Genomic DNA, 18542 nt, shown 5'->3' with positions numbered 1-18542 from the left:
CAGCAACTTTAAACGAATATTACCATACTTTTCAATATTATTAAAAGTACTGATATTTCAAGTCTGAAAAAAATTAGGGATGTGTATTTGACCTCACAGATGACGTTTATGCAATAACATTAAAAACCCATAATACCACATAATGGGTTTTTTCTCCGGAAGGTGCGATTTATTAGAATTCTAACATTAACAAAGTAAGCATCGAAACCTTATTAATTGAAAATATCTCCGAAAACATTGAAATAAAACAATGCAGTGCAAATAAATACATTTATTTAATACACGATGTCAACGTAATAAGCGTGCAATAAGGGAAATTAATTACATTTCCAGCCTATACTTAAAATAATCTTTGGACGATTCATCTCGAACTGGTAAGGGCTTTCTTATTTCTTCTTAGATCCCGTTTCCACTTGGCGACTAACTGATCGCTACTGGAATCGTGCGGCTAGTTGCTAAGTGGAAATAGATACTAAACGTACTCCTATTCCCTCTAAATGATGATTTGTATATATAAATATTCAGTTTTATTTATTGAAGATAAATTTAATGTATTATTTAAACTATAAAAAAATATTTTCTTCCATACAAGTTTTATGCAATATTTAAATTATACAGCTAGCTTCTTACATTAAGACAGGCATTCTGGATCATTAAATTTATATAAGCCAAAGACTATAGATTAATACAGTTCTAATATTCAAGTATTAAGCAATAGGAATTAGTGCATTATTTAATTTTTTTTAATTGAAAATATTTTATAACGAAATTTTTTTATTAAAAATATATAAAGTTATGTTTAATTCATTTAATTTACTAAAGCTCTTATATAAGCAATATCACGCTTTTTATACTTAGTTTAATAATTTCACTGAGTAATATTTGATTTGGGATATAATTTATTTTTTTAATTTAATATCATTTACAGAATGACTAATGTTTAATTTATAAATGTACGGAACATTTATAAATTGATATTTGTTATTTAGGTTTAACATTTTGTAGCCTAAATGGTTACTGACATTTGCTGGGAATTATCCTCGCATCAAATTTAAGCTTTAAATTGCTCTCACATTCCCTTCTATTTAACTCTAAGCAAATTGTTTTAAAACAACAATGAGATGTTTTTAAACATTAAAAGCACCAATTTTTTAACATCACTAGCTTTTTTTTTAATTAGTAATTTTGTTAGAGAGCCTTAAACATTTTACAGTGACATTGAAACAAAGACTTAAATAGCCAAACAGCCTTAACAAATTTTAAATCTCTTACTATTCTACTAGTAAGTTCTGAAAATAAAAAAGCAGTATAGCGCAGAATATATTGGTGAAGAAGTGGAAAAATGACTAAAAAAAAAACTATCATCATCTTTCTGTCCTTTTCCCACGCACGTAGTCAGCATAAAAAAATCTAAAACACAATATCATCCAAAAACCTTGCAATTACGAAATACAAATTTGTTTATATTAATACATTTGGAAGATAACTTAATAAGGGCTTTTTTTCTCTTCTATGTACTTTTTCTCGTAGAATCGTTCACTTAAACCTACAATTGACATATTTTGGTGTTTAGAAATGACAAAATGTTAACATACCTTTATAACTTTGCAAACAGAGTTGTCGCAATGACTAATTATCATCGTTCCTTAAAAAATAATACAATTATAATGTCGAATTAAAATATAATATCAAAATTTAATTTATTTTACTACCATGCCATCAATTGTATCAATTTTAAACTTACGCGCAATACATTTAGTTTTTCATTCATAATATAAATATTTATAAAGCTACAACATTTAAATATACGATTTGCATTTCAATAATGTACGAAGTTATTTGCTTTAATTCGTAAGTTTGACATTTACGCATTTACTATTTTACGTCAAAGAAATTATAATTTAACGTCAAAGAAATTATATTTTGGCCTCTTATAATTTAAAATTAATTATAATTTAGCGACAATGAAGTTATTTAAAGCAGTACAAAAGCTTTAATAGCTGCCTTTTCTAGAAAAGAATCGTCGATAGAACATGCGCAGTGAGAAAAATAGCGCGTACATCTGCATACACCTAGATCTGTTTATTTGTTCATGTTAGTTTTCCATGCAACATGATCATAGATAAGCACCGTATCTGTAAAAGAATATTACATAAATAAATAATAAATATTATATTATTAAGTGTTACTTTATTATGTTGCCAAGCATGCTAAACATGTATTTACATAAATATTGTATATATTAGGTCCTTACATATGAAATTGGCGTTTTGTATGGGAGGAACAAAAAGTCGATTAATTTTTAATATAACATATTTAATTAATCAAAGTATGAACCATTATTTTCTATGCACTTTTGCCATCTCATAGGTAGTTCATTGATCCCTTTACTAAAAAAACCAGTCGGACGGGAATCAATAAAATCTTTGAAGGCGATTTGGACTGCCCTTGCAAGAAGTTATCCAAATTTCGAAAAAAATGGTAATCTGTTGGAGCAAGGTCCGGGGAGTACGGAGGATGTCTTAGACTTTACAATTGAAGCTATTCTAATTTAGTAGCCGTCTGTTGCGCAGTGTGTGGTCTAGCGTTGTCGTGAAGCAGCAGTGGCGTGGAGCGATTGACCAGCCTAGGTTGTTTAGCCGCTAGCTTTTCCATCATGGTTTGCAATTGCTGACAATAGACATCAGCCGTAATAGTCTGGCCAGATTTGAGAAAACTGTGATGAACAATACCGGCACTAGTCCACCAAACGCTTACAATTAACTTTTTTGGGGTTAATTTTCGCTTGGGGCAAGATTTGGCTGGCTGGCCAGGATCCAACCATTGCGCTGAGCGCTTCCGATTATCGTAAAGAACCCATTTTTCATCACAGGTAATGATTCGGTTTAAAAAAACCTTCATTATTGTGCCGGTTTAGTAATGTAACGCAATAGTCGACGCGCGTTTGCCGGTTTGCTTCAGTCAATTCGTGAGGTACCCACCTTTCAAGCTTTTTAATCTTCCCAATTTGCTTCAAGTGAATTAAAACAGTTTTATCACTAACATCGCAGCCTGCAGCTAACTCGGACGTGGTTTGCGATGGATCCGCTTCCACAATAGCCTTCAACTCTTCATTATCAACTTGAGTCTCAGGCCGTCCACGGGGCTTGTTCTGCAGATCGAAATTTCCAGAACGAAAACGTTGGAACCAAAAACGAATTGTGTTTTCTTTTGCAACACGACCGCCATACACATCATTCACCCTTCGAGTCATTTCCGCAGCACTAGTGCCACGGCGGAACTCGTACTCGTAAATAATGCGATATTTTAAGTTTTCCATTTTGTAAAATGAGTGACGCAAACAGAAAAAAACAGAAGAAAAAAAACAAATGAATGACGGTCATCGAACCACAAATACATGAGTCTATAGCTGTACAAATTTGAATTTGGAATTCCTTACCAAAGAGGAGAAATTCGTGATTAAAGTGGCCAGTACGAAAAACGCCAATTTCATATGTAAGGACCTAATATATACTAAGTATTACTTATTAATATTTTTTGTTCAAAAAGTATTACAGAATTTTATAGCTACTTTTACTTTAAATGGCTGCTTTAGCATACACAGAAATACGTGTTTAACAGACTAAACTTTTTTTTTGAACATTAAACTTAAAGCAAATTTACTTGTTAAGCCATTTTCGATAGATTTACAACATTATGATAATAATAGCAATACAACATTGAAAACATAGCAAGATCATGCACATGTATTATAAACAGACATGGAAAAAATTTTGTGTACATGCAGATATATCTTACCTTTCAAATTTGTACATTTCTTTAAAAAAAAAAACAGTGGCTTAAAGTCAAAAAATTATGGAGCAATTAGTTTGGTTAGCACAAAATACACACCTTAAGTTAAGAGCATCCCAATAATGACCTAAATAAACAAAACATCAATAAATTGCTACATTATATAATAACTATTATTTACGATACCAACATTGTTATTAATTATTCAAATAATATGTTACGAAAGATAACATATAATGTTACCTTGAATATATGTACGTATATAATTTATATAACAAACATTATTTTAATATTAATAAAACCATTTAAATTATTTCACAAAACCAAACCAGGTGAGTATAAAATAAATTATTCTCAAAATTTTTATAATTTCAATGATTTACATTTTGTCTCATCATTAACAAAACAATATTTTCTTCATTGAAGGATAAAGTTTTTACTTAGTCTAATCTTCAATACAAATTTTATTAAATCACCAATACAAAAGCTAAAGCAATAACTTTAAGACGCTTAAGCAATCATTAATCACATTAACAATTTGCATGATAATGATTCATTATAATTATAATGATTCAAAGTTGCTTCATTAATAAATTTACCTGACTCTCGAATGTAACGCGGCGGTTTCTTCTGAAGGTGTGTCTCTTAAGAATGTGGAAGACAGGTTGAGGATGACCATGAGGCAACACAGGAGCAGAGGTCCGAGGATTGCTCCCTCGGGACCCAGGTAGAATATACCACCGGCTATTGCTAGACCGGTGACGTATGGGTGACCGCCACTACAACCATCAATGGTTAATTATACTATTTTAAGATAATGATGTGATAAAATTGTTTTATGGTTCTTATCAGAAGTGGTGTGGGTTTTGTTATCTCCCTCTCTTAATCACTTTCTCTCTCTCCATACATGGTATCACAAATGATGGTAGGATTTGCTTTCCTTATTAAACTTAGGGGATTTTGTGACCGTCTCAATTCATTGTATTGGGTTTTGTTAAGGATAGGCAGAGGTTTTGTTTTTTTTTATTTCTTTTTTGGTGAAATTTTCGCCATCGGGATAAGATTTTATGCAAGGTAGGTATGATGCTTACTCTTTAATCTCGGCGTAAACAGCGGCGTCTAGGAAAGCGATAGGCGCCGCCTGTACTATGGGCAGGAGCAACGCTGCCATTGGCCTGCCCTGCAGCCATACGTCTAGGGCAGCAGGGATTCCCGCTAAATACGGCCCAAGGAAAGGGGCAGCCCCGAGTATCGCGGCTAGAACTGTAACGTACGTCACCAACGTTATGAACTATAGGTATAATTGGGAAAGAATACGAATGGAAAGAAATCTTATTCTTGAAAATCGGTTAAGATGTTAAATCTAAAGTAGGAATAGAGGTTCTTATACACCTTATACATAAATAGCCGATAATACATGTAAAACATAAAAAGTAATATTATGTTCGTAGTATATAGTGAGAGAGAAAATTAAAATTAATAGTGACAAGCAAAATGACGAGGCTAACAAACAACTACGATAATCTAAAGTGCGGGGTCATAGGTGTGTGTATATTTGTATTTATATTTTATAGATATATGAACACTACTGTATGTCTTGTTTTTTACACGAGTAGAGTAATGAAATATAGTAAAATTATGCAGTACAAAATAAACATATGTATTAAATCTTCATTTAAAGATAATTTGGATTTATAAACTGCTCTATCTAAGCCTATTAAGAATATTTAAAGCTCACCTTGATTTAGAAATGAAATTAATGGGAAGGTGGGTCCAAGGTACAAATATCCAAATAAACAGATAACAAATTTATTTAGTAAATAATACAAAAAAAATCATGTTTTCTTTTTCTTATTATCTAATTGTTTTGGCGGTCGTAATTGAGCGTATACATATTTATAAAATTCTAAAGCTTTCTGTTTATTGTAGGCGACTGTGTTCCGACAGTGAGCCCCTGTACAATGGCTTACATATTCATCTTTTGCTTGAGGCTTCTGAACTTCTGGTTTGTTATAACTCGTTTTTGTACTCCTCAATGTTTCGACAAAATCTCTCGAAGAATCAAAGACAACTTTGATCGTCGTTCTATTCGTCATATTAAGATGACTGTCTTTTAAAAGATTATCTTTATCTATAGCCGTCATTGCTGCGCTCGCGTCACCTTTAGGCGCATTCGCTTGTCTGATTAAATAAAACGTTGGTGCAGGTTCTGTTACATCTTCATCTGTTGTTATATCATAATTAGTTGTATGTCTATCGTTATATAATAAGCACATAACTTGAGCATCGAGATTTATTTGACACATAGCACTATCCAATAACAATTTTATAACTTCGACTGGCAAAGAACAAGGTGCAGATACACAAGTATTAGAGTTCGATACATTCAAAATAATACCATGCAATTCGTTTCTTACTGTAGAGGCAAGGTAAGCAACATTTCGACATCTACAGTCTATTTTATTATCTTGATACATAACTGTGGATCCACTAGATTTGCAGCTTTGGTAATCGAAATTTAAAGAGTACGGTTCGACATTTTCAATTCTATTTCTAATGAATTTAAAATGTTTTCTGTTCACACGTCTTCTTAAACATTTAATATTTGTCAAAGCGTTACTTTTAAGTACTTTAATGTAATTATCTGTAAAATCTGTCTTAGCTGCGTTAAGCATCAGTCCATTAGCTCGTATCTCCTTGAAATTATTTTTATTAACGTTTAATATTTCTGACGTTACATTAATACTATTTGCAACAATATCGTTGAAAACATTATTAGATATTATTGTATTTCTACTTTGAACTGTTAAGCCTTTCGATTCTAAATTATCAATGGTACAATTGTTCATTATAAAAGCTATATTATCAACGCCGATAACTTCTATCGCTTGCGTTTGAACATTTGTAATTGTTACATTATCAAATTCGATACTCCTCGCTCCGCTAACATTATAAATAGCTTTAGTATTTATTGAAAATATTTTACTATTAGCGACGCGGATTTTCTTCAATGCAGTTGCTCCTAAGCATTTTGATTCCAAAGCATTGGTTGGCGATTTAAAGAGTTTCCTCGGTAAATTTACAATTTCTTTAACGTTTTCCAAATTGATATCGGACGGTGTCTGAACTGCAGAATTTGATGTAAGCGTTGCAAATTCGAGGCGATCACAATTTTTGACTTTAAATGATTGTAGCCTCGAGGGTCTTTGCAAAACAGGGCAATCGATTATTACTTTTAAGTCTTTGCAATTCTGTATCGTCAAGATCACTAAATGATCCGTGTAAAAATCTCTTAAATGTATAACGAATTCCTAAAACAAGAAAATTGAATGAAATTTAACGTCTAAAAAATATGACAGAATTTGATAAACATTAATGTACTTACATTAGCTCTAACTGCGGCACAATTATAGACAACGTCACTTGATATATTATTAGCACAGATCCACTCAGTTTGTTGGCAACTGGTGAAATTAATTCTCACAGCGAACGTTAAATCAATTAGTACGACTAATAATATAAATTCTCTGTAAACCATTGTCACATGAACGAGAAAAAAACATTTTTCTCTTAAGAACTGAATATGTTTTGTCTGACTGCGCACGAGTCGAGTAATAAAAATGTGACACGGGCTCGTATCATCCGGAGATAATACTTCACTAAAATATCCCACGAGAAACGCAACGAGTTAAATTTATCATTTCGCAACTGAGAAATGTTAAGTTCAACGTACCAGGATGTAATGTTAAGTACTCAAATGTTAAAAAAAACAATAACAAATTGAGTCATATTTTAAAATTTACTCATCTATCTATATATATAAAAGAAAGTCGTGTTAGTTACACCATTTATAACTCAAGAACGGCTGAATCGATTTGACTGAAAATTGGTGGGCAGGTAGCTTAGAACCAGGAAACGGTCATAGGATAATTTTTACCCCGTTTTCTATTTTTTATTCCGCGCGGACGGAGTCGCGGGTAAAAGCTAGTCTTTATTAAAACCAAGATTATCTATATTAAGACAGATTTTACTTTACTTCGAAGATCTTACTAATATTATAAATGCGATTTAATGTTTAGACTTTAGATGGATGGATGTTTATTAGAAGGTATCTCAGTAACGACTCAACGGAACTTGATGAAATTTGGCACAGATGTTAAATATAGTCTGAAAGAACACGTAGACTACTTATTAAGTTTTTTTTTATTTCTGCTTGGACGGAGTAGCGGCCGATAGCTAGTATATAAATATATTAAAATTTGAATAAATAACAAATTAAAGGATTATAATAACGAAGTTTAATAATGAATGCTTGTAAATATGTTTGTGGGTGAGTGGCAAGCTCGTGTTTGTGTCGCAATGTTTGTTTTCATACGCGTCATCTTATTTATTAATAGCTTTTACCCGCGACTCCGTCCGCGCGGAATAAAAAATAGAAAACGGGTTAAAAAATATCCTATGTCCGTTTCCTGGTTCTAAGTTACCTGCCCACCAATTTTCAGTCAAATCGATTCAGCCGTTCTTGAGTTATAAATAGTGTAACTAATACGACCTTCTTTTATATATATAGATTGTGTACTAAATTAAAATAATTAAAATGACGATTTATACGAGTAAAAAGAAGTGAAATAAATAAGTCATATAAAAGTGTCAAACATTATTAATTCATTGTATATAATCAAAACTCACCGGATGGCAGATAGACGACCTTGGCACCGAACAAGTTATGCACCAGCCACGTCCACAGCCCGTAGAATAACGCCATCTTAAACGACGCCCTAAACACCTGCGAGAATTCAATCCAATAAGAATCAGACTGGTTGTCAATTTTTTTTTATTAATTAAAAAATTACATGAAAGCTCCATACATATGGATAAATATCAATCTGGAAAGTTGTATATTTTTTCATAGTTTAAGTTGGAAAATACTGCAAATGACTTGGTTAGTTAGTTAGTCCCTTAGAGTTATTTAAGTTCAGATTCTATATTCTTATCTCGGACTATTAATATTGGCTGTGTGGACTGTTTCAATCTTTTTGGTAACCCTAGATCATACTGTGCTATGCCCTTTCCTTCCCACCCCGTTACACCAAAAATAGTGACTCATACGATGTTCCGAGCAGCAAAGATATTTGAAAAATACCTGATTGATGGCGACAGAGAGTGCGATACCGAGCCGCGGACCGAAGCCTGCCTGCAGCCGCGTCAGCACCTCCACCGGCTTGTACAGAGCGTTGCTTGACGCCAGCAGGTAGAACAACGTCGTGTAGAACACCACCTTTGTCATAAAATATTATGATAAAGGCGTTATTTATTTGACATTTCGGGAAAGGGAGAGAGAGGGGGGGAGAGGGGGAGCGTTTTTATTTCGTGCTTTCCTCAGCACCTACTCAATGTTATCTAACCGCTTGTGAACTCACCAAATTAATAAACATGTTAATGATGGCGCCTCCGCCGCAAAGCAGCAGCGAGGTGGCCGCGCCCAGCGAGCCCGCCAGCAGAGACACGTTGCTGGCGAGCGGCGCCCACACGCTGCCCGCGATCTCACGCAACGTGCCCACGTTAGCCGACACCCACGACACTATGCCCGAGTAGTCGAATAGACCTACAGAAAACTCACTTCTTGACACCGAGTAACTTGTTCTTTCAATCTAGGACTCGTCGTCAATTCAAACACCTCCACCGAGGGGTACGAGACCACCACGTACCCAGTGTTGAATGGTGACTTAAGATGTACCTTCACCGTAAGAAAGATGAAAATTAAATGTACAAATGAAAATCTTAGTATCGAAAAATACAGCAGTATTGGTCTATTCAAAAATCTTGGCGGCCCAAGGTCATCAGCGCCGCCTTCAGTTAAGAGCTGCCAAGATATTTGTTTGTACAAGACCTATGAAATACAAATTCGGTTCTTAACCACTGCACTCCTGATGCTCGAAGTCAGAAGATAAATGTCAAATACGCTGTTTCAATGAACACTAACCTGGTGCTTGCGTGACGTTACTAAGGAAGTTATCCCAGGAGTCTTGCACAGCGGAGCCGTCTACTTGTGGGCCGAGGTTGCCGCCATTACCGGCGAAGTGCAGCGACACCCAGCTCTGGTACACGCGGTCCCACAGCTCCAGGATCTGCGCCTCAACACGGCCCACCTTGTCCGGATCACCTTCCTTCAGGATACTCTTCACCTGATGGTTGACAGTTTTGTTATACATCATTTCGATCCAATACCGAAGTTACAAACACAAAAAAATCAAATACAAGTTACATCGCGGCCATTACCATATTATATTTTTAGTTTTTTTGTGAGAATAATGACATATTTATTGTAAATAAAAGTAGCAAATTAATTGTTTTAGCAGAATGTATATGATTCAGAGTTGGAACTTATATAGACCAAATAAAGTTACCTGACCACAAGTCATACTAAATTATGATAGCTAACTAGCGCCTCTTATCAATTTCAAAAAATTGTCATAAATACTTTGTCGTACTGCAGATATCTTGTCGTGTTTTTTCTTTTATTTTATGTTTTATATCCAAGTAGGTTTTATATATTTTTTGACCGAACTAACCGGTCCAGATAAGCTTGTCGCACTAGTTATAGTACTGTCAAATAAAATAAAGTCTGTCAATGTCCATGATCTGTCAAAAATGCAGAATTCAAGCAATGTTAAACGATTTTTCACTCGTGTCTAGCGCGATATTATGTATAGCTTTTTAAAAGGAAGAACTATTAAGAATGATTGAGACCTAACAATTACTTTGTGAGCTAAATTCAAAATAAAATAATGATATAACTTTAACCTTATTCACAATGTTTGATTGTTGAGAAATCTGAAATGTATTGTAGATTAAAATAAAAAAACATCATTAAAATCAAATTCAAATTGCAGTATGTATCAACTTTTCTAACAGTTGGTTTCTTAGACTGAAATCTCTGTATAAAACATATCGTCATCCCTGTCTTATTTTGGACAAAACAGAAATAACAAAATGTTTTAAAAGTAGAATTTGGTTCCGGAAACCTATAAGATATTCTTCATCTCATTCAATTATTAATTAAAATTAATAATGATATAAAATAGGCTCTCGTACTTTAACGATAGAATTCGTCTGGCATTATTGATGCTTATTTACTAGTAGTTAGTAATAAATAACTATTACTTCAATAGACTAAAAACCTAGAAAATAAAGTAAACTTACGTATTTTCTAATCTAGAAGATGGGCGTCCATTCGTAAGCACAGATATAAAAGAAAAAGTAAGGTAGGGGAACAATATAAAATTGCTTCTATCTCTACCAATAACTACAAAATATGTATAAATCTATCTAGAAATTAGAAATTCATTATAAAAATGCCAAAAATAAATTAATAATTTCATGTTCGGAAGACCTTAAACTATAATAATACCAGGAGGAATCTAATAAAAAATATTTTGTATAGATCTGTGACTACAATTAAAATAAAAAGTAAAAACACTTACAGCAGTAGATATTCCTTCCCTTCCATATGTATATGCATCATCTATGAGGGAATCCAGTTTTTCATCCCAACCTTCGGGTAAATAATTCTGCAGTGGGCTGTGCTGAACAAATGTACTGTTCAAGAGACTACCACTCAGCTGTACAACTACAATCGCCTCCGAATATATCTGAAATATATATTAAAATATGTATCCCAATTATATTTTTTGAGCATCATTTAAAAAAAAAAAAAATTTAAATTTTCTTAAAAATTCTATAACAATGTGGATTGGAAAAGAAAGAGAGTGGGCGTTTACTAAACTGGCCACATAACATTAGGTGGGTGGGAAGGACCAATTCATTTATTTAAAAAAAAAAGAGACAAAAATGTGTCAGAGAGACAGTGTAGAAAGAGATCTTTTCTCAAATTCAATTGAATAAAACATTAACTAACCTGAATGCACACGAAAACTACAGCAACAGTGACGAAGAATATGAGACCAACAATGACAATGCACGAGGAGACAGTGTCAACAGAACTATATGCCATCTCTGTCACACTGCGGTTGCAGATTGATAGCATCTTGCCTACTCCGCGGACATGAGCAGGTAGTAATGCAGATTGCCTGTAAACATATTTAATTAAAAAAAAACAACGCCCAAAATTTATATAGAATGTGAAATACTGGAATGAAATTAATTGCTAGCTTCTATGTTTAAAAGAAAGTTATGGAAACTATAAACAACTAGAACCTTTTTCATGACAAACTTTTTGGGTGTCATATATCGGTCTAATTATGAAAACATTTTAAATATTTATATAAGTAAAATTTGATAGTTACCTGTCTCCCCACCAGTTCCTAATTTTAGACATAATATTATTGTAATAGCTCTCAAAGAAAAGCCAAACACCAAAGAAGTTGAGCATCCATTTTATGAAATGTATCGCTAAGAAAAACAGCATCACTGGTAACAACCAGATATGTTTCCAAACCAGCATACAGAAACATCCAAAGAATAAAAGCTTGAAATATATAGCGGATTCGTCATCATTATTAAAACTATTTCTCATGTAATTTTCGTCAAGAGACCGCTGTTTAAATGATGCTAAGATTCGATTTTCGATCGATGGTTTTGTTTTGACATTTGGTAAGGGTAAAGCGGATAAGGTTCTTGTTTTAAATAAGATCTTAGCATGTTTCGGAGAACTCTGTGTGGAATCGCTTCCGGTCCAGCTACTGCGTTTTGGACCTGATTCCGGAGTGATCGGACTTTCTTTATCAGGTGTTGATTCTTTATCACTGGGTTCCTCTGGAATACTTTCGGTTATTTCAGATTTTATATCTGCTTCTTTTGCATCAGTGTGGCCATTCATAATAACTTTATTCAATGCTAAAACGATTGAGGCTTCAGGGTCTGGAAACGGAATTTATAAGGTTAATTATCTCTGGCAACCATCATAGAGAATTAAATATAATATTAATTTATATGCAGGTGATTTAATAGTGACATAGAATTAATACAAGAATAGATTATATAAATTTCTCACCTTTCATTAACAATACTTTATGAACATGTAACACTTCAAGCACAAAACCAGTGACACCAATAATTTGCAGCAGAACAAACATATAAACTTGGTATGAGCCACACAAACTTGCTACATAACTGGTTATAACCAGCCATAGAAGATATGAAGTAGCTTTGAATATTCCAGACCTTTCAGGTGACCATAATGTGTACACACTTATAATATATGCTAATGCAAATGTTAAAGTCTGTAAAAAACATCAAAGTACACAAGATTTATGAGAAGTTTAATAGTAAAGGTGGAATAGCAATTGATTTGATCATAAAACTTCCAGATTACACCATGTTTAAGTACATTTAGTTGTTAAATTAAGATATGTCGGACCAGCAGGAGGAAGAGGAAGGCTTACAAGTATATATAAATATTGTTGCAACCCAATTGTGTCCTTACTCAAGAACTCAAGCCTATATTAAATAAAGGGTGACCTTAAATAATAATTTTATGTTTGTAATTGTTTATAAATTTTGTAAATAAATAAGATCTTGAAAAAATGTACTTACTGTGTAGGAGGTGCATAATTGGATAAGTAATGTTGTTGACACTCCAATGAAGCTTGTGATTTGCCAGAAAATGCAGCATAAGCTCCGAGGAATTGAATTGTACAGCCATGGAAATATAAATATAGCAGACAATAATCCAATAATAGTCTGAAATAAAGCAGAATAACAGTATTAAGATTTAGTAATTAATTCCATTTTATTTAATCAATCTAGATTCAGGTATTATTTATTTTTTAATTGATCCATTAGCATACAATCTAGGATTATGTAGGGAACAAGTTTGTACAATAATTATTATTAACTAAACAACATTTAGACTTTCGAATAACGTTGGAACTATTATGTTTTAGAATTAAAGCACATGAGATCACTTACTTTGTAATGTTCCTTAAATTGGTTTCCTACAGCTTCTGAGGCAAAGTTAATTACATTAGCTGGTATTACCATCAAACCAAATACAACCGAGGTGTTGGATTTTTCTAAATCTTCGAACCATGACTTTATCTGTTTCGATAATTTATATTTGTAAGGGTGGAGAATCGATCCAACTAGTAAGGCCCACAATAAAGGTTTAAAAAAAGGTTCTAATATGAGGAACAACACATAAACTGCCACACAGCAAATTGTTAAAATAAAGAAGGCAAAAGCGTTGTAAAATCCATGTTTCATGGGCTTTTCATTGCCTTTAGAAAAACCACCGATTATATTAAATATGTTCTCAAAAGGTGACTGCTGCATTTCTGTGCAATCAATGCGTAAAAATCACCGAATAATTACATCTATTGATGTCTCGTTACAGGGTGTGTAGATTAGAATTGTTGTTTAATGAGATCATAGTTCTTTAATATTTTCGGCTTAATTTGACATTTGCCAAAAAATCTGCCAAGTGTCAATATATTTTTTGAAGAACAGACGTCACGTCTGACATAATATAACGTTTAGGAAAGATGTTTTTTACAAAACTCAAAAACTAAAAATTGTGTAAATAATTTATATTTAGATAATTCTTATATTTTAATAAAACAACCTCGACTTTTAATTGACATCGTTAATAAAACTCTAGTTTTAGTTATTAACATATTACAAAACTTGCCAAACAAGTTATAATTAATTAAATCAGACTTCTGTAATTTTAATTGTTAGTATTTTTTTCTATAAATATATCTATAGCCTGTTTTGCTACTATCGGATTGTCTGCAGGAACATGTTGCCCTGCACCCCGAACCATTATTTCCATGAAATTGCCCGCCATCTTGATATACCTGGGAACGCGATATTCCAATAATATTTATATTTATTTTACTAACTAAATTTATAATGACTTGGTTTCGCAAGTCTTACCCGTTAACGGTGTGGTCCCGACCGAAAATCGGTTCCCTGCTTGCTTTGAGATATGCTTCATGGCCAGACCAATCCAGGTTTCTATATGACTCCACCAACAAAGCATATGCCATAAGCATGTCCAGTTGTCCACTAAAAAGAACTAAATTTTCAGATGTTGATGCTGATCCGATATAAAAATTGTCGTGCGGTAACTTTTTAATCACTATTATTCATGTAATGTTAACCATTATAGTTCAATTATAATATAATAATATGAAATTAAAAACCTAATTGAAGTTAAGTTACTAAGCTAAGTATACAAGTAAGTATGTTAGTCATGTTAAGTTAATCGTCACCTGTAACATAGGACTCCATAGTGCTCTAATAGTTCCTCTAACCACGGTTTCACTGACAAATAAATTTCTTCATATAATTTGCTCTGAGAGCCGTAATTGATGAAATCGAAGCATATATCGCCCACGTGTAATACCTTTTTGACTTTATCTTGGTTGAGAAATTTGATAATTTCTTGGTCCCAGTGTTCCGTATCGTCTTTTAAATAGTTTAGATCGTCGAATGGTGCGAATATTTTCAACATATTGTACGCCATTTTCGCTTTCTGAAAAGACGCTCAAAGTCAGATTTTTATTTAGCACGTTTTATATTTCGATTTCATCACACCAAAGTGCATGAATTATATAGATAGATATGACCGACATAATAGACTTCAATGTGCTTACTGATCTATTACGTGTATTCTTATAGGTTATCTTCTATATAAACTGTATTTGAAGTTTTACTTACTCCAGCATAGTCGTATGTATTTTGTTGCCCCCAGTACATCCTGGCCATGTCCTCCGCTTCTCTTATCTTTACGGCTTGCTGATGATCGACGAGACCAAGTTGTAAAGCCCATTTAGAGTAATGGAGTAAATTGGGTGGATCGATCCAGCCATCACCGATTATTAAACCCTTAGAAACAGAAAAAAGTTAGGGTCTGTAAACCTTGTTTCATTTCCAAGTTCCATTTCATACACTTTTGTAATTAAAAAATAAATAAATGTCAAAGGAAACAATACCATTTAACAAAATAAGGTTTCATGGTCAAAGACCGTACATTGTTTTGATGCTTTATAAATTTATTGATTTGAGGAAATATCCTCATTCATACAAGTTGTATACAAGTTGTTTACTACTCGCTGCAATGCTCTTTGAATGAGTAATAAGTTAATGAATACCTTCAAATTAATAGTGGATGAGAACATTTCATCATGATGTATGTAATGTGCCATTCCTACTACATATTTCCCGCCGTATTCTTCCCCGGCAATAAACAGAGGTGCTTCTTTTAATTCTGGAAATACTTGGACGAACTGCTGCATGAAGATCAGAAGACTTTTGCCGATCTGTTATGTTAAATAATATGTGTAAATTAATAATCTCACCATCATCTACAGAAAAATTATAAATTGATATTTTTCTCATGACTGGTGTCGATGGACATATGTGCTTTTACTTATTGCATATAGCTTTTACCCGCGACTCCGTCCGCGCGGAATAAAAAAATAGAAAACGGGGTAAAAATTATCCTATGTCCTTTTCCTGGTCCTAAGCTACCTGCCCACCAATTTTCAGTCAAATCGATTCAGCCGTTCTTGAGTTATAAATGGTGTAACTAACACAACTTTCTTTTATATATATAGATTATGCTACATCTTGCTTTCGGAAGATCGCCTTTTTGTCGCAAATATTGTTCCATTTATCCGCCCTCCCATACGGGTGGCTCGCGGTGGCAACTAACATTAAATTTGTAAATTTGCTTACCTCATCTTGATTATTAGGGTATCGCTTTCGTCGTGAGAAACTAAAGCCGGAACCGGCGGGGTTATCAATAAACAGCAGTGAGTAATCACTAGCCCAAGTTACTGGCATCATTCCAACTGCAAATATTCTTAGTAAATAATACTATGAATCAACATCTATTAACATTTTACAATACATTTTGAAACAATAATAGTATTTTAAAAATTCTATTTTGTATGTGAGTTCCATTGGGAATACTGTAGGTAAATTCCATTCCAACACTGTAGGTAAATTCATAGTGAATTTTATCATATGAACGTTATAATTTTACTGTTTTCTTAACTTCTATAATTATTTTTCTCTATGCTTTTTAAAATTATCTATAGAAAAAAAATGGGACTCATCTGCAAGTACTTCCTTTCGATTAAAATATTTTTATCAAAATCGGACCACCAGGGGCGGAGTTTCGCGGTAACACACATAAAAAAACAGTCGAATTACAAAGTGTTCTAAAAATTTGTGTCGATAAATATAAATAAAAAATACTCGTAATTATGAGTTTTTAATTAAATTATAGTAATTATATTTACCTTTGCCGTTATTTAACGTTAAAGGTCCAATTTCTCTGAATAGTCCGTAGAGAGATGACATCCCTGGGCCACCTTGCAACCACAATATCCACGGTGTTTGATCCGATATTTGTCTTTTGTTAGGAAAATACCAGAAAAATAGATTCCAATCTTCAGTTTCGTTTACATTGATGAAGCCGGAATAGCTTTTAATGTTTTTATATACAGTGGGATCATTTTTTGATAAACTTCTAGCTTTCTCCACTTCACCTCTTTCAATATACGGTGTAAGAATGAGAGGATTTTCATGGTTTTTATATGTACCACTGCTATCGATATACTTGAAGCTGTATTGAAGAATACATTAAATTAATATTAAATATAAAATGCTTTTTATAACTTTATAAAAGTTGTAGTTTTTATTTTCTTAAATTGAAGTTTTTTATGATTATTAATTGAATAAGTAATTATATATTTAGTTTTTTTTTTAATTATCATATTACATAAGCGGAATAAATTAATTTTTAACTAGCGGTTGTTCGCGATTTCGTCAGTTTTTTGTTTAACAATTATCTTATAATAATATGTCCGTGTGCATCAACTATGTTCCCGTCAAAATCAGTCCAGCCGTTCCGGAGATTACCAAACGCGGCTTTACGGCCAGACAGATTTTTTTTAAATTCTTAATGATGCATGCGAAATATGATTTTATCTCGATATTACATACAGACATTCTAATTTAATATTAATAGATTAGTCTTTTAACGGTAAAAGTGGTAAACGATTCGTTTAAACATTTGTTTTTTTTTTGTTTAATTTATAATATTTACACGAATCAGAATTAAATAGTTGAAGAGGTTATAAAAGTAACGAATATAATGTACACAACAACTTACGCTAAAGTAAGAACCACTATCACGAGCATCATTGTAAGAATAAATTACAAATACAACATCGTAGCTGCAAAAGTAACACGGCTATAAATGTAAAAGTAGCGGGACAATTTGATTTTGATAGTAAAATAAATCATTTCACGCTATTGTTAAATCTATCTATATATATATAAAAGAAAGTCGTGTTAGTTACACTATTTATAACTCAAGATCGGCTGAATCGATTTAACGGAAAATTGGTGGGCAGGTAGCTTAGAACCAGGAAACGGACATAGGATAATTTTTACCCCATTTTCTATTTTTTATTCCGCGCGTACGGAGTCGCGGGTAAAAGCTAGTTAACTATGAAACAGTCGATGTAATAGATGCATCTGGCTTTGTTAATTGAACCTTGAAGTGTAGTGCATTTCGATAAGTTAGCGTCAATTAGCACGCCGCATGGCTGTAGATTTGCTTAACATATTACAATACTAACAGGAAAACAATATAACGATAGTAATTGTTAATATAATATACTAGCTGTCACCAGCGACTCCGTCCGCCCGGAATAAAAAAAATGTAATAAGTAGCTTATGTGTTCTTCCAGACTATGTTCTTCATTTGTGCC

At 32.9% G+C, this 18542-nt stretch overlaps 3 protein-coding genes across 4 annotated transcripts; all 3 read right to left on the bottom strand.

The window, feature by feature from the left end:
• Nucleotides 1–1948: 1948 nt before the first annotated feature.
• Nucleotides 1949–14223, bottom strand: LOC106721663 (transmembrane protein 245). Of its 2 annotated transcripts, XM_045681813.1 has the most exons (14): nt 13723–14223; nt 13348–13494; nt 12806–13034; nt 12099–12672; nt 11711–11882; nt 11277–11444; nt 9776–9977; nt 9213–9397; nt 8936–9070; nt 8482–8578; nt 4884–5055; nt 4392–4571; nt 3892–3919; nt 1949–2135 (listed from the first exon to the last, which is right to left on the bottom strand). In XM_045681813.1, exons 1-13 carry the CDS (start codon nt 14083–14085, stop codon nt 3898–3900), a joined length of 2646 nt encoding a protein of 881 aa, XP_045537769.1. In that variant the 5' UTR covers nt 14086–14223; the 3' UTR covers nt 1949–2135; nt 3892–3897. The 2 variants fall into 2 exon arrangements, with proteins under 2 accessions (XP_045537769.1, XP_014372167.2); XM_014516681.2 differs by lacking the exon at nt 3892–3919.
• LOC106721664 lies at nt 5565–7589 on the bottom strand. The gene is made up of 2 exons (XM_014516682.2): nt 7178–7589; nt 5565–7103 (listed from the first exon to the last, which is right to left on the bottom strand). Exons 1-2 carry the CDS (start codon nt 7328–7330, stop codon nt 5628–5630), a joined length of 1629 nt encoding a protein of 542 aa, XP_014372168.2. The 5' UTR covers nt 7331–7589; the 3' UTR covers nt 5565–5627.
• A 268-nt stretch (nt 14224–14491) lies between the features above and the next one.
• On the bottom strand, nt 14492–18012 carry LOC106721482 (probable serine carboxypeptidase CPVL; the record flags this gene model as incomplete). Its single annotated transcript, XM_045681943.1, has 8 exons — nt 17939–18012; nt 17064–17389; nt 16495–16610; nt 15909–16076; nt 15475–15642; nt 15027–15289; nt 14689–14820; nt 14492–14609 (listed from the first exon to the last, which is right to left on the bottom strand). Coding segments are annotated over exons 1-8 (1323 nt in total), but the record flags the coding sequence as incomplete, so codon positions are not given.
• Between the last annotated feature and the right edge of the window lie 530 nt (nt 18013–18542).

This window comes from Papilio machaon, chromosome 17, assembly GCF_912999745.1.
Source record: "Papilio machaon chromosome 17, ilPapMach1.1, whole genome shotgun sequence".
In the NCBI taxonomy this organism is placed as follows: domain Eukaryota; kingdom Metazoa; phylum Arthropoda; class Insecta; order Lepidoptera; family Papilionidae; genus Papilio; species Papilio machaon.
Note: the sequence above shows the minus strand (reverse complement) of the source record. Positions and strands in the feature narration are given on the sequence as shown.